Genomic DNA, 23,573 nt, shown 5'->3' on the forward strand with positions numbered 1-23,573 from the left:
TAAATTTTAAAATATATATATATGACATATAAACAGCAAAGCATGAAATGGCTGAATAGTTATTCAGGAATAGCACTGAATGTTGATGAATTAAACTCCCCAATCAAAAGAGACAATTTGGCAGAATGGATCAAAAAGCATGATCCATCTATATGTGGTTTATAAGAGATTCTAAATTAGACCCAAAGACACAAGTAGTTTGAAAATGAAAGGGTGGAATAAGATATTCCATGAAAATAGTAATCAAAAAAAGAGCTGGAGGGAAGTGGATTGGTCCAATGGATAGGGCGTCTGCCTACCACATGGGAGGTCCAAAGTTCAAGACCCAGGCCTCCTGACCCATGTGATGAGCTGGCCCACGCGCAGTGCTGCTGCGCGCAAGGAGTGCCCTGCCATGCAGGGGTGTCCCCCACATAGGGGAGCCCCACGCACAAGGAGTGCACCCCATAAGAACCACCCAATGCCAAAAAAAAGTGCAGCCTCCCCAGGAATGGCACTGCACACGGAGAGCTGTCGCAGCAAGATGACACAACAAAACGAGACACAGCTTCCGGGTGCCGCTGACACAAGCAGATACAGAAGAACACACAGCAGATGGACACAGAGAGCAAACAACCAGAGGGGGTGGGGAAGGGGAGAGAAGTTAAAAAAAAGAGAGCTGGAGTAGGTATACTAATATCAGACAAAACAGACTTTAAGTCAGAAGCACTTATAAGAGACAGAGGACACTATATATTAATAAAAGGGGCAATCCACCAAGAAGAAATAACTTTATGCACCTAGCCACCGTTGTCCCAAAGTACATGGGGGGAACCGGCAGAACTGAAGAGAGGCCCTGGGCTCCTGCTCTGCCTCTGCTGCGTCCTCCCCCAGCCGCCATCCTGATCGTCTTCAGGGACCTCATCAGCCATGAGGAGATGTTCTCCAATATTTATAAGATCCAGGAAATCGCGGACGAGCCATGCCTGGAGGTGGAGGGGAGGATGGCCTGGCCTGTAGGATGGAGAGAGGGTAACATCGGCGATGCACTCATCGGTGGAAGTGCTTCCACCAAAGGCCCCCGAGGGTGAAGGTACTGAAAGCACAGTTGTCACTGGCGTTGACGTTGCCATGAACCATCACTTGCAGGAAACCAGCTTCACCAAAGAAGAAGCTGTGGCCTTCCCTGACTTGTCCCAGAGCCACCGGTGCCTGCTGGTAGATCCCGTGGGTGTTTCTGGGGTGGTCTGAGACTGTGGATCAGCTTCTTGAAGGCAGGAAGCTTCTGGCTCTCTTTCGTGCACCCTCTCCCAGCCCTCTGAATCACTGAGCTTGTGCCCAGATTACTCGGTGCCAGTGACTGAGCCTGGACGAAGTGGTCTCCTCTGCAGCGTCAACACTGAAGGTCTGGAAAGAAGAATCAGGCAGAGGAGGAGCAGTCTCCTTGCCCGTCATCCCCAGGACCTGGCCTCTCCTCCCCATTGAAACCGGCCCCCTCTTAAGGCAACCTGTTGTGAACACTTTGTCGTGTCGGTAGGAATCCTGCATAACTGTTAATGGCTGTACAGGATGCTACTCTGAGTGGACCATGATTTTATTCCATCGGCCCCTTTTGGTGCATGTTCAGGTTGTTTCTGGTTTTCCCCTATTTTTAACAATGCTTTTCTCAAGCTAAGACTTGGCTGTTTGTACTTAACAACCTCTTGTTTTTGTATTTTTAAGCCGAGTACAAGCACAGGTGTGACTTGAATACATAATGTGAGGTGGGAGGGAAAAATAGGTATGGAGCTCTAAGTCAAAGAAGGCGTGGGGCGGCTTTGGCTCCTCTTGCTGCTGTGGTCACGGGTCAGCGGAGCACTCGTGCCTCTCGGAAGCCCTGAGCCATTAAAACTGAGAGCCCCCGTCGGCAGCGCCTCTGGATCTACCCCACCTAACAGGCTCCCCTTCTCAGGTCAGGAGCCAGGTGCTGGAGAAGGGCTCAGCAAGGCTGTTTCTTAACTGATTCCACTCACTGCTGGCACAGGGAGATGCCCCCCTTGTGAGGGTCCAGGAGACAGCCCCTGTGTCTCGCAGGTTTCCCCTGTAGGCTGTAGAGGACAGCCGCCTGCCCTCCCTGCATCCCTTCCACTGGAGAGGGCAGCTCAGGCCAGACCAGAAACAGATGCTGAAAAGCGTAAAGCTAAAATAAGTTCTGGAACAGAGTGGAGCATAAATAAATGACAGAAAATAAAATGGCACGTTGGAAAGTGCCCCTCCGCATTACGGAGTTAATACCAAGGTTATTCAAACAATACTAATAGGAACTGTCAGCTGCTTGGGGACATGGAACTGTGCCGGCTCTCCCCCTGGCTCTTCTGATCCCTAAATGACCCAGAGGCCTCTTAAAGTACATGTTAACCTTTTTTTTTTTTTTTAGCTTTTTATTTTGAAGTATCTTCGGTCTTATTCGTTGTAAAAATAATATAAAACAGAGAACTTCGGTATACCCTCTGCCCAGCTACCAACTGTTAACATTTTGCCACGTTATATCATTCTCTCTCCCACACTCTCTCGCTATCATATCTCTACGTATATAACTTATCTAAACATTTGAGAGTAGGTTGCATACATCTTTCTCCTTGAACACTTACTACTTCATGTGTTTTTCCTAAGAACAGGGATATTCAGTTAAGTAACCATATGAAATACAGTTACCAAGTTCAAGAAATTTAACATTAATATAAAGCTTCCGATTTTCCCAATAATGCCCTTTGGGGCATTTCCCTCCACCTTTTGAGCCCATCCAGCCGCCTGGATCTTAGTGTGACTTTTGTACAGTTCTCAGAGGCCCTGGTTAGACCAGCCGAGTGAGGGAGGCCGGGACACTGGGCGTACGGGCCCTGCAGTCCCTCCGCTCCTGGCTGGCGGGCTCAGCTGTGAACTGACAGCAGGTTTTTCCTTTTCTTGCTCGCAGTATGCCACGGATTACAGAGAGCTGACCCACAACACGAGCACCGGAAACGTCACCACTGAAAAGGTAAAGCTGTTCACAGGATTACTTGTCAAAAATGCTTATCCAAAAGCAAATAATGTTTCTTTAGTTGAAGGAGCATGCATGACACACAGTTTTCTCAGCAGGGTATAAAACTTTGGAGTGTGAATGGACTATTTGAAGCACTCGGGTTAAGCTGGCTACTTTTGGTTATTTACCAGTATACCCAAGTGCCAGCATATCTGTAGTGCTGAGAGCCTCAGTGAATCAGTTTAACCCTATTGGAACTAAGGTCTTCTTTTTTTTAAAAAAAATATTTATAACTGAGTAGGTATAGCTCAGTGGTTGTGCATGTGCTTCGTATGCATGGGGTCCCAGGGTCAATCTCTGGTACCTCCTAAAAAAGTGAAAAATATCTCTAAAACCTCTTCTGCTATCCTGAAATATATAATGAATGGATGATTTAACCTACATATATATATAAAACTTTTTAAAAATCAGCATAATACAAGAGAGAAAAAAAGTAATTTAAAATAAAACAATATATATTTTTCCATGTAAAGGCACAACTATACGTAGAAGGCATAATGAAGTTCTCAGATATTTGCATCTACTTAAAAATGAATGAATTTGGATTTAAAAGCAGTGAGGCAAAATTCAACTAGTATTGTTGACACTTTGGGGGGACATTTGAAATAAGGATAAATAAATACTATTTTGTCTGTGTATAAAATCACCCTGAATGGAACAGCTACAACTGCAAACTGACATAAATGTGTTGTGCTGGTGGCTTGGTTATTAATCAGCACTTTGGCTATTGGCAATCAAATTTTCTAAAATGACTAACACTAGGTAACGTTCAGAACAAAATAGCTTACAGTCTTCTTTCTGCGTACATCCAGTGGGCATTGCTAGAAAACCCAGAGTCCGTTAAAACGATGGAGAAAAAAAGCTTGTGTTTATGTGTAAAATGGACTTAGCTCCAGGCTCAGGTGATAAACCTTTTTGAATGTTGGTGGCATACCCAGAAGCCGGAAGGCTATAGGAAAGTCTGCTCTGCTCCCTACCACGCTGCCCAGAACACTTCAGGACATTTGGGTTTCCCACAGCCCTGCCCACTGATTTCCCAGTAAGATCCCACAGTTATTATGGCAACCAAAAATATACATACACACACAAATCCTGGAATGGTATTTTCCTGTGCTGTGAGAAATATTGATTGAACCAGAAATATTCATTGACACTCTTGAATTATTGATTCTGTAGGAGGGGTGTCACTCCCCATCCTCAAAGGCATGGCTGGAGGCCCACCTGTGCCCCCTTCTGACAGTCCCTGGATTCCAGAGCAGGGCTGCTGGAAATGAGGGGTTGGTGGGCCCACTCCATGGGTGACCCCCTCATAGCACACATGCTCTCCTTACGTCATCTCATTTGACCATAGGACAACCTGATCAGGTAGGATTTATTATCCCCGTTCTCAATTACTTGAAATTAAAGTCCTTCAAGCTTGATCAAGATGATTTTAAACCAAAAGTGACAAATAATCCTAGAAAATTGCAAATTGCCTGTGCAGTACCTTTTAGTTTTGGCCCCTGGCATGCCTCTGCTGCTCTGACGTCCCACTGGAAATGCCAGTGACCCGTGAACATCCCCCCCCGCCACCGATGGACTCTTGCCTCCACTGTGAATTTAACTGAGGAGTGCAGGGGCTCGGGCTTTAAGAAAGAGGCGTGGTATCTCCTCGCTGGGCCCAGTGGCTAAAAAAACTTTGTAAAGACAACACCAGGGTAGTCCTTGTCCCCAAGGATAGGATGTGGGTGACAGTGAGAAGTCAGGGACCCAGAGGTCCAAGAAATGCAAATTCACACCTGCTGCCAACCTCTCCTACAGAAAGGCACATGGCCTTGGGAGAATTATTGTCGTTGCCCTCAAGGCAGTGAGTGGTTTCCGGAATCAGCTGACACCTGAAGCACCACAGCTTGAAATTTCAGATCTGCTGAAACCAACTCTTGACTATGAGTTGATTTTTCAGGTTGTGTTGACTCTTGCCCCTCAGTTCCATTTAGTACTTGGGGTTTGGACAAAAAGTATGAGTCGACAGCCCTAAAGTCACACACCAGGCATTAGCTGCCCAGCTCAAAGAATTCTAACAGTATCATCTTCTCCAATCCTCTTGTGAGCTGTGGTGGAGCAAGGACAAAACCCAAGTCTTCTCTCTCCTACAGTTCTTTAAATTGTGCCTACCGTAGCTTCCATTGGTCAAGCTCTGAGAGAGAATGGCGATATTCAGAGGTCTTATTGTCTGCGGAATTAAAATAGCGTGGTTAAACAACAACAACACATTCCAGACATCATAAGCCTGGAATGATCTCTAACAAAATACCTCATTAGAATAATAATAGCAGCTAATGCTTTTTGGTTTTTATTTGCCAGACACAGTCTAAGCACTTTACACATATTAACACATTTAATCTTCCCAGCAGTCTTATGTTAGCTACTGTTATTGTCCCAATTTTGTAGATGGGGAACTGAGGCACAAAGAGGTTAAGTAACTTGCCCAACATCACACCAATAGGAAGTGATAGAAGTGAGGCTCCGATGCCCATGTTCCTTAACTATTATTCCTGTTACTTCTCTATATAAATCATAAGAACCAGTATGAACAAAAGCATTGTGTATGGCGATCATTGTGCTATAGTTCAGCTTTTTATTTGAAATTTTTCATGATAAAAAGTTGGAAGGGCTACCCTATCAATTTTTATGGTACATTTCAACTCATGGGTCCTGGTATATTTCAGGTGAATCGTGCCTGTTCCCTAGGTGTCTCCACTGAACTTGGGAATTAGAAAAGTTTAAAAAATGTGTTTGTGGCCATTTAATTTAAGAAATAAACATGCCTCTTGGTACTTCTTGCAAAGGTAGTGATGTGAAACCACAGCTCCTAAACAGTTTAGGATCTCTGTCTCATGGGCTATACTTGTATAGCCGTCAGTCATTCACATGTTTTTTGAAGCCTCACGGAGCTTACATTCTGGACATACAAATGTTAGAGCTGGAAGTGATGAGGCAACTCAAGGGTTATTTGGCACAGTGACTTTCAGACGGTCACAGAGCCCTTCAGGTGAAGGAGGAGGTTCTTTGGGCCCCCTATACCTTTTGACCCCTAAGGGTGAAGGGCTTTGAATTCTACCAGCCTTTCTTTGATTTAAGGGGAAAATTCTACTTTAAAAAAAAAAAAAAATGAAAGCTACTAATTTAGTCCAATTTGTTTCATCTTACCAAAATTTTAAAAATCAGGGTAGTCAATATCAGGGCCAAGACTAGAACTCAGATCTATGGTAAAAGTGCTTTTTCCATTTATACTATGCTGACATGTTTTCTGTTCATAAATTCATAACATGTTAGGGTGGGATAAAATGTTTGTCTAATATATACATGCAGTGCTGAGATTTGGCATTGGTGGAAAAAATAAAGAATGCATTATGTGTCTATAGTTTAAGTCAGTAGTTTAGGAAAGAATGTCCTGAAAATTTATCTCATTGATCCTGAAAATCTTTTGTGAAATGCATCAGCTGGGACGAGTCACCAAAAGATCCTAACAACAAAAAATTGGTTGATATTCAGGAGGTAAATTTATAAGCATTGACTCTTGATTTGAAGGAACTTCTCACCAACCACCTATTTCTTTAAAAGCAAACCTTCAAGGTAACTGTCCAACCTCTATTTCAGGTGTTCTTAAACCGTTTTTGTTCCCCAGATCCCTTTGCCAGTCAGATGAAAACCACAGACCCCTTACTAAGTCCATACTATACTTTGTATCATTTAATAAATATATCACACCTGCACCAATACAGCCCCACGAGAATTTTTTTTAATTTAAATTCAAGCTCATTGACCTCTTATTAAGAACCCCTGCTCTGCTTTGAGTATATCCAAGTAAAGGGAGCCCACTTCTTCCTGCTTCACCTATGCCATTTTCACATAGCTTTTTGAGTTAACAACTCGGTGAAAGTTCTGCTCACTTTTGTACCCTCAGGCTCCATCTCCTCTTGGGTTTCCTGCCCCTTTATTTGTGAAATCACAAGAGCTGAAGGAAACAGGAACTTTTTTCTCATTGTAGGCATGGCGTTTCCTTGTGGTAAAGGTACCAAGCAAATGTGTGTCTGTGTATCTCACTTATTTGTTGTGCCCTTGGGCCATTCTGTCCCCTCTGGTCTGCAGATTCCCGTTGGCACCGAGATCAGAGGGACGAACATCCTGGGCTTGGTCCTTTTTGCCCTGGTGTTAGGAGTGGCCCTAAAGAAGCTGGGCTCCGAGGGAGAAGAGCTCATCCGCTTCTTCAACGCCTTCAACGAGGCGACAATGGTGCTGGTGTCCTGGATTATGTGGTCAGTGCCGCCCCTCCTCCTCCCGTCCCACCCCCTCTCATGCCCCAGACTGCTGTTCTAGGTCACCCTGTGGGGCCACCCAGCCCCCAGCTCTGTGTGTGGCCGATGCTCCAAGGCGGGTGGGCTGGTCCTCAGGCCGTGAGATGGGGTCTGCCTGGGTCCAGGATCTCGTAGAGTTAGGCAGGTGCCCTGGTTACCAGTCACTTCCTCAGAGCCCACGGGCCTATTTAGGGGTTCAACCCATATCATTCTGTAGTGTAACAAGTTCCATAGGTTTGCTACCTGTTGCATAAAATAAGGCTCATTTATCTTAAAAATGGCAGGGTAGCTGTAGCATTTCACAACGTGGAATACAGGTCCATCCATGAGTACCACCTCCTAATTGTATAAACTTGGGAAGGTCCTCTTTTATACAGGCTTTTAATTTGTGAATGTTTCTTTATGTAGCGTTAATGAGAGGATGAGTGTTCGGTAAAAATCATTAAATTGATCCGTGGCTGAAAAGTAAAAGTTTAACTAGATCCCTCAAAGCAAACTCTCAGAAACCATACAATTCCAGCACCAGCCCTCAGAACCTTTATCCTCCTGTTTTGCCCAAGCCAAACTTCTGTGGATTTTAGCTTCTACCCATCAGTAGTTAAGAAACTAGTTTATCCTTTCACTCACAAAGCGTTTTCCCCATGATCAAACCTTCACGATTCCTGAACCTTTCTCTCAGATGGAGTTGGGGAGGCAGCTGGACTGACTTTAGGAGAGAAGGCTGGAATTTGTAGGAAAGTCAGGAATTGAATGGAGGCCCAGTCCACACCAGTGCTGTTCATCTTACGCAATCCCAAAATTCCAGAGTCCAGCCCAAAAATTCATATCACTGCTGATGTTCTGGGGAGAGATCTTATATTTTCAGAAAGTTTTTTCATCACATGTCAAGTTCCTTACCTGGCTTATTTTTTTAGCCTAAAATCTTCCACAACTAGGACTAAAGGAAACCCTAAGCAAGAAAATGATGGTGTAATGTTAAGACATGTGTTTTCAATCTGGGGGCCAACTTACAATCATTCCTTCAGTTTGGTGTGCTAGTTAGATAAGCAGGTACTCAGCAAGGAGATCCTGCTAGGTGCCTAATGGCGGAGGAGATGGATTGCCCAGGAAATGCATGGTAAAAGAACTGCCATGTCAGGTGTCTAACTGGTTAAGGGACCTCACCAGCTGTGGGGCCTTCAGTGGTGGCTCTAAGTCAACTCTTTTCTGCTTTCTCTCCTACACTAATTACCTACTCCAAAACCAAAGCACCTGTCTACCCTTTACTATTCATAGACATAAATTCTAGATGGATTAAACACCAGATCAGCAGACTGTGGTCTCAATCAAAGCTATGTCTGCCATTGTAGGGTGAATGAGCATGGCTATATTCCAACAAAACCTTATTTACAGAGCTCCGTGGTGCCCATCCATGGATTAAACTAACCAGGGAGGAAGGAATAAAAAGAAAGATGGTAGCTCTCTAAGGTATTAGAAGAAAATATAGAGGTAGGGAAAATCTTCCTAAGTATTAAGATGCAAAAAGCAAAAGGCTTAAAAAGCTACTAAATTTGACTACATCAAAACATAAAATCTTTGAATGCAAAAGTTACCAAGAACAAAGTTAAGAAAAAAGACAAAGGAAAAAATTGATGTATGTTTATTTATAGTATGGGTGATTACACACACACACACAAACACAGTCTCAAAGCTTAGTAGCCAAAAGGGCTGGCACCAGTTTAAAAACTATCCTCAGTGAGATTTGTAGGAAAATTGAGAATAAGTGATATTGCTACAACTTCCAAGCACATGATCTTATTCTAATATTTTATATTAGAATATAATCTAGATATATAATAGAATATAATATAGACTATAATATGTTCTAGTGGGAACATGAATTGGAGCAGCTGCTCTGGAGAACAACTGTCAGTATCTACTGAAATGTAAGATGCACACACCATAACTCAGTGCTTCCACTTCTCAGTGTCCCTACCTAGAGAACAGGGGCATGTCGGCACAAGGAGGCACGGAACCCTGACTATTGGCAATCTTGCTTGTAATGTTGAAAAATGGGGAACAGTTTAAAGTTCTGTCAGGGGAATGACAATATAACCTTCATTCAGAGGATGATATTTTAAAAGAATAAGGTAGATTTCTGTATACTGATAGGAAAAGATCTCAAAGATATAATGTGAGGTGAAAAATAACAGCTTGGGGAGAGTGTGTAGCTCAGTGGTTTGAGCACCTCCTTCCCATGTCCAAGGTCCCGGGTTCAATCCCCAGTGCCTCCTGTAATAGTAATAATAACAGCTTTAAATACATACATAAGTATCTAAATGCATAGAAAGTAGGAGTGGTCATCTGAGGAGGAGTCTGGCTTAAGGATGGTGCCATAAAAGGATTTTAATTTTTTGTAAGGATAATGTATTCATGGATTTCTATGACATTTAAAATTTTCTATCCTGCTTAGAATATCTCCCAACAGAAAATTCAAGAAGCCAGTGACATTGGTTATTCTCAGGGGGGAAAACTTGAGTGCTTGGGCAACAGAGGTAGGAGGGAGACTTTGCACTATTTACCACTTTGTACCCTTTGAAATTTAAACTGTTATTACCTATATGAGTAAAAATTCACAAGGTCAACAGTTATAAAATTCTTCCTCAATTTGTACTAAATTCAAAATAATTGTCTTTAGTTTTTAACTCCCACAGTTGAGCCCTTCGTTCCGCTTCCCCATCCCGCCATTAAAAAACCTTGACACTTTGGGCGTGTTCCTGGGGATGTCATTGCTGGTGACATTTTTCCCCAGAATCATGTTTTCCAAAACACGAAAGAACTTAAAACTCGGCAGACCCCCAGCTTTGGCTCCGTTTTTCACCCCAGCAATTCTGTGAACTACGTGTCAGTCTTTTGTGTGTCTAACGCAAGGTCTCCGAGCAAGCTCGAGCAAAGCTCAGGTCAAGCTCACAGTCCCCAGAGTCTTGGATCTTGAGTCTCCTGCCTCTCTGCTTGGGAGCCCAGGCAGTAGGCAGTGCCCATCTGTTGAGAACATCGAGTGTCTGCGGGGAAAGGAGCCTGCGTTCTGCTCCTGACTCTGTTACCCAGGGTGAAGAGTAATCTTAATTTTACTCACCGCCTGTCAGGTGGGGACAGCGTTCCCCTTTTTGTCTCTATGCCTCAGGGTTATTCTAGGGAGAGTGGGAAACCACCTGCTAGAAAGTCCCGACGTCACCACCCTCACTGACGAGCACCTTGCTTATGCTCTAGGTATGTGCCTGTGGGCATCATGTTCCTGGTTGGAAGCAAGATTCTGGAAATGAAGAACATCACCGTGCTGGTGACCAGCCTGGGGAAATATATCTTCGCATCTATACTGGGCCATTTTATTCACGGAGGAATTGTTCTGCCACTTATTTATTTTGCTTTTACACGAAAAAACCCATTCAGATTCCTGCTGGGCCTCCTCACGCCCTTTGCCACAGCATTTGCCACCAGCTCCAGGTGAGTGGGTTTCACTCTGAGCCACATTTATGAAACCAGGTGATCCCAGTGGGAGAAGTGAGACCAGCATCTCAACGTATTTTAATACCCTGAAAACTCTAAATTCATCTTGTCCAATTTTTTTTTTTTAATGACCAGCCCCAAAGCTCTTCCGTATTCTTCTGGGGTAGATTTTCTGCTGCTTCCCCTGATCTGTTGAGGTTGCCTCATTCCTTCCTCCTCCCCCTTACTCCTTAGAAGTTAGATCTATTCGCCCAGCTCCGTATCTCTTACCCTAATTCCTCTCATTCTGTGAATTAGAAAACAAGACTGGTGCACCATGGTGAGAGCAAGACACTGATTTCTCTAAGGGTCTGAAGTATTGTAGGATTATCTACAAAAGAAGCCACTTGTCATTAATTGGAAAGCCTTCAGAAAACATTTGGCCTGCTGTATTAGCCAAAAGGATGCTGATGCAAAGTACCAGAAATCTGTTGGCTTCCATAAAGGGTATTTATTTGGGATAGATGCTTATAGTCACATGGCCCTAAAGAGTCCAACTCAAGGTTACTTCCTTACCGAACTCTGTTGTCACATATTGAAGCAAGATGGCAAGTGTTGTCTGCAAGGGTTCAGCCTGCCTTCTTCCTCTTCAGGCTCCATGGTCCCATCTTCTTCTGATCTCAGCTGTAGACTGACATAAGTCTCTCTCCACGGGGCTTGTTTCTTTCTGGGCTCAGCTCTTCTGGTCTCGTCACAAGGTCAGCTGTAGACTATTAGGCTCATCCCTCTTCCTGGGGCTTCCACCATATTTATTGAGCTATCTCTATTCCTCTGTGTTCTTCTCTTTGTCAGCTTCTGTGTATGAGTCTGTTTTATCAGCCTGAGTGAGTGGGACTCAATACTGAGTCTCACTCTAGTGATGTGGTTGAATCAAAGCCTTAATCTTAATATAATCAGATGTCTCCGCTGAATCTAATTCAATCAAAGGGTTATCACACCCAGAGGAACAGACCAGTTTATAAACATAATCTCACTTTTTGGAATTCATAAATAATCTCAAACTGCCACACCTATCAAAGTATGTTCAAGAAGACTTACAAAGGATGGCAGCCCATTGTTTCATTTGAACATTTAATTTTTGCCTCTCCACTGCACACCTTCTCCCATCCTTGGTGGCAACTTACATGGTAAAGTGTCAGCAGTAAACATAATGAGGGAGGAGGTTAGTTTCTCTGCCCTAGACAGAAACAAGTTCTCAGCTGCACCTGCTCACCTCTGCAGAGCCCATTGGAGAGACACAGTCCTGTTCTTACTGTTGGCCTGGACCTTTCATGCTTGTTCAGTTGCTCTGTGCAAACTTTTAGAGCCATTTCTGCCTCATGGCCCCAGAGAAAAATAAATTATAGTTTGCCTTTTACGTTTTGGGTAAAAAATATTCAGAGAGGAGATGCACAGAAAATTGAGTAAATAGATTTTGTCCTCCAGATAACATTTTGCACCAAGAGATGATGTGTAGTTCATGAGAAATTTATAACAGGTGAATCCAAGTAAATAGCAGGTAAACCCAGGGAGTCATATTTTGAACACTTTGGGAGTTGACAAAACCCCAATGTTGTATCAGAAAACTTCAAAACAATTCTGCTTTAGAAAAATGTTCCCTCTTATTGCAAGGGAAGAACGCTAAAACTAGGATAGTGCTAATTGCACTGTTCAAGGGTACAAGATGAGTGATGAGTTAGCCCAGAACTGTTTCCATGTTTTTTGCTTTCCATTTCTAGCTCAGCAACACTCCCCTCAATGATGAAGTGCATTGAAGAAAATAATGGTGTAGACAAGAGGATCAGCAGGTTTATTCTCCCCATTGGGGCAACTGTGAACATGGATGGAGCTGCCATCTTCCAGTGTGTGGCCGCAGTGTTCATCGCCCAGCTGAACAACGTGCAGCTGAATGCAGGACAGATTTTCACGATTCTGTAAGTTCATTCTTCTTTCCTTCATCTTTGGGCCAGGGTCAGAACTCAAGCTTTTCCCAGTGACTTCCTTTGAAAAACCTCATGAGCACCCAGCTCCATATCTGGGGTGTCTCAGCTATGAAATGAGGAGAGTGCATTCATTAATGAAGAGAAGGAATCATCTCTCAAGGGCTCTGCCAGAAGATGCTACCATTGATTGTGTGGTTTTCAGTTTCCCAGCTAAGGCTGGCCTGGCATGTTCTGCATTCCTTCATGCCCACTCCGGGCTTTGTGTTAATGGTTGACCCTGCTTTGCAATCCCCTAGAGTGACTGCCACAGCGTCCAGTGTTGGAGCAGCGGGTGTGCCGGCGGGAGGAGTCCTCACCATCGCCATTATCCTGGAGGCCATTGGACTGCCCACCCGTGACCTCTCTCTGATCCTGGCTGTGGACTGGATTGTGTAAGTAGTAAGTCCAAAGGGCATCAAGTGGATTGGAAGACAGCATCATTGGTTCTCTTTTCTCCCTTAAACTTCTTATTTTGAAATAATTTCAGATTTATAGAACAGTTGTAAAAATACTACAAAATCCATACAGAAACTCCCTAGGTAATCGTATCACCAATTTTAATATTTTGTCACATTTTCTGTATCATTCCATCCATCCTTCCATCCGTCCATCCATCCATCAATCAAAGTATTTATTTATCTGTCAATCTATCTCTGTTTTCTAAATATTTGAGAGTAAGTTGTATACATCATGCCCCTTAAACACATACTACTTCCATTTACATTTCCTGAGAAAAAGAATATTCGCTTATGTATCTACCTTAAGTACACTTACTTTAAGTTCAAGAACTTTAACATTGTTATAAAACTTAGAGTCTATATTCCAATTTTTTCTTATGTCCCAGTTATATCCTTTTGGGCCCTTTCTCCTCCATTATGTGATCCAGTCCAGGAACATGTATTGCATTTAATTGTCATCATCTCTTTAGTTGCTCTTTTTAAAAAAAAATTTGGGAACATATATACAAATAAACTTTCCCATCTCAGCCACTCTAAAGTATACTATCCAGTGGAATTAATTGTATTCGCCAATGTCAGACTTACTTCACTCAACATGATATCTTCAAGATTCAGCCATGTTGTTGCATTTATCAGAACTTCATTCCTTTTTAAGGCTGAATAATATTCTACTGTATGTATTTATAATATGGCATTCTTGTTTTGTTCCTGATCTTAGAGGTAAAGCTGTAGATTTTTCATATATCCTTTATCATGTTCAGAAAGTTCCCTTTTATTCCTGTTTTCTGAGTGTTTTTACAAGAAAGGTGCTGGATTTTGTCGCATGTCCTTTTCTGCATGAATTGAAAATGTCATGTGGTTTTTATCTTTATTATGTTAATGTAGTATATTACGTTGATTGATTTTCTTATGTTGACCCACTCTTGCATTCCTGGGATAAATCTCATTTGATCTCAGTATATAATTATTTTGATACACTGTTGGATTCAGTTTGCTAGTATTTTGGAAGAGATTTTTACATTTATATTCATAAGAGATATTGGTCCATAATTTTCTTTTCTTGTGATATCTCTATCTGGCTTTGGTATTAGGGTGATGCTGGCCTCATTAAATGAATTAAGAGGTGTTCCTTCCTCTTCAGTTTTTTTGGAAGAGTTTAAGGATTGGTGCTAATTCTTTTTTGAATGTTCTTTGAATATCTGGGATGGGGCTTTTCTTTTTCGGGAGGTTTTTGATGACTGATTCAGTCTCTATACTTGTTATTGACCAGTTGTGATCTTCTGTCTCTTCTTGAGTCTGTTTTGGTAGATGGTTTCTAGGAATCTGTCCATTTCAGAGAGGTTGTCTCATTTGTTAGGGTACAGTTGTTCATAATATACTCTTTTAAGCCTTGTTATCTCTGTGGGATTGCTATTAATAATAATGATGATCCCCTTTTCATTTCTTATTTTAGTTTTTTGTGTCCCTTTCTTTTTTTCTATGTCAGTTTAGCTAAAGATTTATCAATTTTATTGATCTTTTCAAAGAACCAACTTGGTTTTGTTAATGCTATTTGTTTTCTCAAGTTCATTTATTTCTACTATAATCTTTGTTATTTCTTTCCTTCTGCTAGTTTTGGTTTCGTTTGCTGTTCTTTTTTAGTTCTTCCAGGTGTTCAGTCAGGTCTTTGATTTTAGGTCTTTCTTCTTTTTTAATATAAGCATTTAAGGCTAGAAAGTTCCCTCTGAGCACTGCCTGCACTGCATCCCTTAAGTTTAGGTATGTTGTGTTCTCATTTTCATTCATCTCAAGATATGTACTGATTTCCTTTGTATTGTTATCTTTGACCCACTGCTTAAGAGTGTGCCATTTAACATCCATGTATTTGTGAATTTTTCAGTTCTCTGCCTGTTATTCATTTCCAGCTTCATTCCTTTGTGGTCAAAGAAGATGAATTGTTTAATTTCAATCTTCTAAAATGTATTGAGACTTGTTTTATGACCCAACATGTAGTCTATCCTGGAGAACAATCCATGTGCACTTGAGAAGAATATATTAATATATACTGCTGTTTTGGGGTGCAGTGTTCTGTATATGTCTGTTAGTTATAGTTCATTTATCGTATTAGTCAAGTTCTCTGTTTCCTTATTGATCCTCTGTCTAGGTGGTCTATCAATGTGAGTGGTGTATTGAAGTCTCCAATTATTATTGTAGAGGTGTCTGTTTCTTCCTTTACTTTTGTCAGTGTTTGCCTCATGTATTTTGGGGCACCATGGTTAGGTGCATAACTATGTACGATTGTTTTTTCTTCTTGGTATACTGACCCTCTTATTAATGCATAGTGTCCTGATCTCTTGTAACAGCTTTTGACTTAAATTCTATTTTGTCTGATATTGCTATAGCTCCCGGAGTTCTCTTTTGGTTACCATTTGCATGGATTATCTTTTTTCTATCCTTTCACTTTCAACCTAGTTGTATCCCTGGGTCTGAGGCAAATCTCTTGTAAACAACATATAGTTTTTTATTTCTTCTTGAAACAACTTTTTGTATTTTGTGTGTCCATTATCAGTAAATATGACTTTTTAAAACATTTTTATTATAGAACAATCATGCATAAAATACAGGATTCCCATACTCCACTCCCACCAATAACACCTTGCAATGGTGTGGAACATTTGTTATAACTGATGACAGCACTTTTTGGTAATTGTACTATTTTTTTTTAACAGCAGTTACTTTTGTTACAGTTGATGAAAGATTATTAAAATAGTTCTATTAACTACTGTCCATTGTTTACATTAGGTGTATTTTTCCCCAGATACCACTCTATATTTAACATCTTGTATTAATGTTTGTTATAACTCATGAAAAAACATTATTATAATTGTACTATTAACTAGTCCATCATTTACAATAAGGTTCGCTGTGTAGTACGGTCCTAGGTTTATTGTTTAATTTTTATTCTAGTAACATATACGACCTGAAGTTTCTCCTTTTAGTCACGTTCACCTATATAATTCAGCGCAGTGAATTATTCTCACAATAATATGCTACCATCACCACCATCCATTTCCAAACCTTTACAGTCAACCTAAATAGAAATCACGTACAAGTTAAGCATTCACTCCCCATTTTCTACACCTTTTTTATGGCTGAATAATATTCCAGTAGTCCATGTATGTCCATTATTAGGAAATATGCATTTTTCTTGTCCAATTGTATTCTCTCTTTTTTTTTTCAGGGAAGCAAACATTTTATTTTTTTGTTTTAGCAATTACTCAGTTTCAGAAGTTCAGATGCAAAAGTACAATTGAATCATTTTAGATGGGGCTTCTGCTTCTTGGTAATAAAACTGATTGTAAATAGAAATAATTAAAACCTGAAATTATCATGAGAGATGGCAACCTAATGCTAACATTTAATAAAAGGCTCAGAAAAGTCTATTTTATTTCTCATCCCCTTTAATTTTCTGAAAGAAGATAGACACATGTAAATTAGCAGCCACAAGGTGAGAATGACACTGGGACAAGGCTGTACCTATTTAAGAACAGAGATAAGCTACCCTTTCTTGTGTAGATGACAGTTATAAGACTCTTCTTTAATCCTTGCCCTAAATGCTATAATTCAGGACTGAAAATAAAGTTAAATTTAGGAAGGTCTACTGATGATAAAACAAAATCCTTTTACATTCATGATACATAATTTAAATTTTGATAAGTAGTTACATTTTACCATGTAAAAAATATAATTTTCTTGAATGGTACTAGAGAAATATTTGCTTGCATATCAGGGGAAGCTGCTGACCCTCATTTTGCATGGGGATTCACTGGAAGTTTCTTATTAGTTGGTATATTCTGACTCTTACTGGACTTGAAGAGTAGAGTTGTATATTGAGGATACACTATTACAGGGTTTTGCTTTTACCATTTAGGTTACCTTTACTGAAGCTCTTCACTTCTCCACACTGCTCCATACTACTCTCTCCTGTCTTTTTCTTTCAACCCGAAGGAGCCACTTTAGCAGTTCTTGTAGGGCGGGACTTTTCATAACAAACACTCTCCATTTCTATTCATCTTTGAATATTTTAAACTCACCCTTATTTTTGAAAGACATTTTTTCTGGATGAAGAATTTTGGATTGGCAGTTTTTCTCTTTCAGTACCTTAAATATATTATTTCTGATGAGAAATCACCTGGTCTTATTGAGGATCCCTGTGTGTGATGAATTGCTTTTTTCTTGCTGTTTTCAGAATTCTCTCTATATTTTTGGCATTTGGCCTTCTAATTGGTATGTGTCTTGGAGTGGGTCTCTTAGTGTTTATTCTGTTTGAAGTACATTGCACTTCTTGGACATTGTATATTTTTGTCTTTTCATAAGAGTTGGGACATTTTCTGCTATTATTTCTCAAATATTCTTTCTGCCAAGTTTCCCTTCTCTTCTCTTCCTGGGACAAGCATGCTGCATATGTTTGTGTGTGTCATGCTGTAACTCAAGTCCTTAAACACTATTCAATATTTTCTATTCTCTTTTCTATCTGTTGTCTTTATGATTTCAATAGTTCGTCCTCTGGTTTGCTAATTCTTTCTTCTGTCTGTTCAAATCTGCTATATATGCCTCTAGTATCTTTTTTTTTTAAAGATTTTTCTTTCTTCTCCCCTCCCCCACCCCATTTGTTGTCTGTTCTCTCTGTCCATTTGTGGGTTTTTTTGGTTTTTTTAAAAGATTTATTTTTATTTTTATTTAATTCCCCTCCCCTCCACCTGTTTGTCTGTTTTCTGTGTCTTTTTGCTGCGTCTTGTTTCTTTGTCCGCTTCTGTTGTCGTCAGCGGCATGGGAAGTGTGGGCGGCACCATGCCTCGGCAGGCTGCTCCCTCCTTCGCGCTGGGCAGCTCTCCTTAGGGGTGCACTCCTTGCGCATGGGGCTCCCCTACGCGGGGGACACCCCTGTGTGACACGGCACTCCTTGCGCGCATCAGGACTGCGCATGGGCCAGCTCCACGCGGGTCAAGGAAGCCCGGTGCTTGAACTGCGGGCCTCCCATGTGGTAGACGGACGCCCTAACCACTGGGCCAAAGTCCATTTCCCTGTCCATTTGTTTTGTCTTCTTCTATGTCTGCTTGTCCTCTCTTTAGGCAGCACAGGGAACCAATCCTGGGACCTTCTGGAGTGGGAGAGAGGTGTCAATCTCTTGCACCATCTCAGCTCCCTGGTCTGCTGCATTCTATTGTCTCCTCTCTATGTCTCTTTTTGTTGCATCATTTTGCTGTGCCAACTTTCTGCTTGGGCCAACTTGCCGCATAGGCCAGCACTCCTGCATGGACCAGCATTCCTGCAATGGCTAGCACTCCTGCATGGGTCAGCTAGCCACATGGGCCAGCACTCCACATGGGCCAACTCTCAGCTCAGTCCAGCTCACCACATGGGCTTGCCTTCACCAGGAGGCCCTGGGAATCAAACCCTGGACCTCCCATATGGTAGACAGGAGCCCAGTCGTTTGAGCCACCTCCACTTCCCTAGTATATTTTTAATATTATTGTGCCTTTCATTCCCATAATTTATTACTGTTTTAAACTTTTTAATTCTTCTTTATGCTCACGCATTGTCTTCTTAATATCCTTTAACTCTATAGCTACCATTAATTTATTTCTATCCATATTTTCCTTCATCTCCTTGAATTGCAGGAAGTTTGTTTTAACTTCTTTGATTAGGTGTTCCAAATTCTGTGTCTCCGCTGAAGTTTTAGTTCATTTCCTTGAATGAGGCATATCTTCTTGTTTCTTATTATGGCTTATAGTTTTTGTTGATGTCTGAGCATCTGATTATTTTGATTTACTAACTCTGAAGGTTAGTTTTTCCATCTTGCCTAGGGTTTTGTTATAGATTGTGTGTTAAGGCTCTTCTCTGATGCTTGGTCCAACTTACATTGGATCTTTAGAATAGCCCGTTTAGATTTTCTCAAGTTTTCTGTACCTGATTCTTGTGTTAGAATTTTCAGATTGCCTTTTTTGTGTGTGCAGTTGTTTCACCTCTAGGAGAAAGTTTCCTGTCCTCTATAACCTCTCCAAATATCTGTTTGTTTTTGTGCAGAATTTTCTCTCCAGTTCCTATGATTTCTTTAAATTCTTCCCCCTACTCAGTACCCCTTTTTCATTATATTTTTCAGTTCTGGGACCTGACCTATATTACAGCATTTCTGTTACCTACCCCCTCCCCTTTTTTGTGAGTACTTTCTGCCTCTAGTTTCTTCCCCATTAGGGGATCCCACCCTGGGAAGCCAGATGGGGTCAATCCAGAAAGGTCCGTTTTGTGCTTAGGTGGTCCAGCAGACAGACTGGATCGAGTGCAGCTCTCACAGTACTGCCATGGTCTCTCTTTTCCCTGGGGGCACTTTTTTTTTTGTAGTACTCGTCAGCCTTGTCCTCCCCCTGGGTCTCTGGGGACTTGCATCCCTGTGCCTGGATATGCATGGGGCTCTAATGCTCTGCTATGAGTGCCTCTGCAGCAGGAGGGGCCTGAGCCGAGTTGCCCTTGTGACTTTAAAGTGTGTGGGACTGAGTGAGGGGGAGGGATACAGACAGGGGCATCCAGCTGTGGATCTCCGACATGATTTGGTGTTTTCTTTTTCTTTGATTCAGCTTTGTGGAGTCCTTCTCCAGTCTCTGTTGTCCTCCAGAGTTCCAAGCAAGTGCGATTTGTCATTTCATTCATTGTTTCTGAAGGGAGACTTTTCCAGGGAATCTCTTTCATTGCCCCATGGATGATGTCACATCTATGTCATTGTTATATGATGGTGTCAATTACACATAAAATACATGCATAGAAAAATGACTGGAAGGAAAGAGATCACAGTGTTAATACTGATTCTTTGATCTCTTCTTTCCAGGTTTTCTACAATGAGGGCATATCACTTCTATAAGAATAAAAAATATTTAACAAAAATAAATGTGGAGTAAAATACCCTTAGTGTCATTCTCTCCAGGAAACAACAGCATCCTGCAAAACCACATCTTCTCCTAGGCCACTGAGCCTGCTGGGGACCGGGGCCTGGCCACCTAGTGGCTCCAAGCAACACTGGATATAACATTTGCCTTTTTTCCTTTTCCCATCAGGGACCGCACCACAACCGTGGTGAATGTGGAAGGGGACGCCCTGGGTGCAGGCATTCTCCACCACCTGAACCAGAAGGCGATGAAGAAGGGAGGGCAGGAACTGAGCGAGGTGAAAGTGGAAGCCATTCCCAACTCCAAGTCCGAAGAAGAGACGTCCCCGCTGGTGACACACCAGAACCCCACTGGCCCTGCACCCAGTACCCAAGAACTTGAATCCAAGGAGTCGGTTCTGTGATGGGCGCCAGCTTTGGGCTTGCCTGCCAGCGGTGGCACCCCACTCTGTCAGTCCAGCCGCCAAACATGGGCACTGCCCTGGCCAACTTTTAACCTCCTAAGCAATGCTTTGGCCCAATAACCAATTTGAAGTTTACTTCTCAGCATAGGCATTGGGCTTTCCAGTGGGAACTGGTTACCAAGGACCAAGATATTCTAATATTTGGCTTGATCCATGTGCAGGTGCAAACGTGAACAGTGGGGACTTGTTTGGAAACATCCCATGGAACTGCCAGGCTTGGGGAAATAACAGGCTCATGGGGAGGTTGTGGCTAATGCTTGGAAACATGCAGGTGTAATCTTCATTGTGCCCAATCAGCTCTGCTTTGGGCAAACCTAGGGCTTTCTAGTCGTCTGCTGCATTGCTCTGTGAGTGGTAGTTGGGAAAATTCCCAAATTCTCAGCTTTGCAGGAATTCCCTGAGCTGGAATGCAAGATGTTTTAAGGGGTTTGTATTACAGCTAGGTGGAGGTGGCTTCTGATTTGTGGATTGCTGATGAGCTGGAGGCACTGTACATTGTCCAGTTAGGAATACTCCAATGGGTATTAGCGCTGCTTGGGTCTCTGGTCACTGGCATTAAGGAAACAGTATAAATTCTGTGATCAAGGAAAGGAGAGGAAGTGTATCCTGCAGGGGGAAGGGAAGTACCCTAATCAGGAATAAAAACACACACACACACACACACCACCACCACCACCACCACCACCACCACCCCTCTTTCTCTGCCCAACCCTGGAGGAGTTTTCTGTTGCTGTGACTTGGGCCTGTGACATCGCTGGAGCTTTTTATCTCCAGCAAGTCTTATTTGGCCACAGGCCAGAGAAGGGCCTCTTCCTCGAGAAGATGAGCTGTGGTCATCACATTCAGGACCCAGGGTGGCTTATCAGCGCAGTATTTTAATTCCGCTAGGCCTTCTCTAAAATGCTACATTGAAGAAAACAAAACAACCAACCAAACAAAACCGTGAAGCTGCCCTGCTAATTGAGGGGCGCACCCCCACTCGCAGGCCCCTGGCCATCGGCTGATTTCTTGGTTCCCTTTCCTGCCGGTACAACAGAGTTGAAAATGACAAGCGGAATGGTCTACCTCCCTCCAGTTCCCTGCCCATCTGGTTTTAATCTAGGTGAGGGTCTTTTTATAGGAAAGACCGTGTACTTCCAGCAAGAGGACAGACTTAAAGGCACGTGTCCATGGTGTGACCGGCAGCAAGTCCCCGGGCCTCACGTTACTGCATTTGTAAAACGGCTAATGCCACCTGCCTCTTACCTACCTCAGAGGGATTTGGTGAGGCAAATTGAGCAAATCTGTGAAAACGGCCATTTGGCTTCTTGACTATCAAGTGCTAACACCTGTATGCTCTTATTTTTTGTCCCCTTAATGGAGGCCTCATGCTCATGGCGAGCAGGGCATTGTTCTCTGCATGCAGTTGCAAACTTTCATCGGGCCACTTTTCCTTTTTGTAGTCATTTTGTAGCATCAAGCATAGTCTCTTCCTAATGTTCCTCAAATTTGATGAAGCAACAACCCCGCCTTCTGCCACGTGTCTGGGTACCTTACTTCGCTGTGACTCCCAGAGCCAGGCACTGTTTCTGCCACCCCATAACGGGCCATTAAAGCCCCCGGATTTTTAGCTTTGCTCATCCCGTTTTCCCTATTGTCAAGTCCCTCAAGGCCCTAGACAGGGAGTACACACCATTATGCATTACCACTGCAATGAGCACAGGTGGACCGGACAGAGACGACCGAGCTGCCCCCATTTTAGAATTGGAGGCCTGCAGCTGAGCGGAAGGGGCGGGAGGAGCCGGGCAGGGCGCCGAGCTGGCCCCCAGCCCGTGGGCAGCGCCAGCTCCCTCCAGCCCTCTAAGACCAGCTGAGCCACTCCATTCTCCTCTTAAGCCAGGAGCTAACGAACAGCAGCGGAACAGAGCAGGCCTGAAAACTTTTACCCTCTGGCTAGAGCTTGTTGCTAATGCCTTTCTCTTTCCGAAGGAGAAACACATTTTGTTTGATTCCGAACTGCAAATGGGCAGTCACTGTTTTTCCGGCCTCAGTAAATCTTCTCTTTCCTTCCCTGTATAAATACAATCTTCACCTATATGTGGAGGGTTTAGCTCCAATCCAAGCACGTTTGAGCTTGGATAGAGGTGAACTAAACTGCAAGTTGTATGGCTTTGCTCTCCTGGTTTTCCCATTTCTAAAGATGAATTTCACAAAGGATGGAAAAGAAGACCCACCGTCTACTCAGACCTGTGAATGCAGTGAGAAGAGCGCCACGGGCTGGAGAAGGTTGCTCTAGAATCCAGGCCGTCAGTCCCCAGCCACTGGGAGGTGAGAAGAGGAGGAGGAAGGGGTCGCTTCTCTCCAGAGCCAGCTCCAGGAGAGGACTCCACAGGCCAGGGGTGTCCTGGCCAGGAAAATTACACTTTCTCATTGTCTAAAAATGCCTCCCCTGGTATTCTCTTTTCTAACATGTTGTCATAAATATTGTGCCATACTGTTCATCTCTGTTTTGTATGGGTGACACTTGCCTTAAAACATAGCACAGCCCTCAAAAAAATGAATTCAGTCTTCTACTAGGATCTGCATGTTCCTTTATTCCTCCGTTGTGTTTTGAAATGGCCTTTATTAATAGAGCCGTCGCTCTTCTTGGGATGGCCGGGGGGTGACCGAGCTGCAGTTATTTGCCTCGCCTCTCCCAGCATGAACCCCTAAAGCAGGCACGCTCGGGGGGATGAGCTGCGGCCAGGGCTTTGCAGATGCTTTGGGAGCAGCCGGCTTGCGGCTCCTCCACACCCCACACTGGCAGGGTTCTTGCAGAAAGCGTGTGGTTTTGCCACGTTCCCCCACGACGTTAAGTCTTGTCTGAACAACTCGAGTCAGCAGACCTGAA

General features: G+C 42.9%; 1 protein-coding gene across 1 annotated transcript in view; it reads left to right on the forward strand.

Annotated features, from left to right (window-relative positions):
* Window positions 1-23,262, forward strand: part of SLC1A4 (solute carrier family 1 member 4) — a 43,758-nt gene extending 20,496 nt beyond the window's left edge. The window contains exons 3-8 of the mRNA XM_058278680.2: window positions 2,933-2,995; window positions 7,172-7,338; window positions 10,627-10,860; window positions 12,621-12,815; window positions 13,121-13,255; window positions 20,410-23,262. Coding sequence (XP_058134663.1) covers window positions 2,933-2,995; window positions 7,172-7,338; window positions 10,627-10,860; window positions 12,621-12,815; window positions 13,121-13,255; window positions 20,410-20,644 — 1,029 coding nt within the window. The 3' untranslated portion in view covers window positions 20,645-23,262. The remainder of the gene's footprint in view (window positions 1-2,932; window positions 2,996-7,171; window positions 7,339-10,626; window positions 10,861-12,620; window positions 12,816-13,120; window positions 13,256-20,409) is intronic.
* The last annotated feature ends 311 nt before the right edge of the window (window positions 23,263-23,573 follow it).

This window comes from Dasypus novemcinctus, chromosome 17 (assembly GCF_030445035.2).
Source record: "Dasypus novemcinctus isolate mDasNov1 chromosome 17, mDasNov1.1.hap2, whole genome shotgun sequence".
In the NCBI taxonomy this organism is placed as follows: domain Eukaryota; kingdom Metazoa; phylum Chordata; class Mammalia; order Cingulata; family Dasypodidae; genus Dasypus; species Dasypus novemcinctus.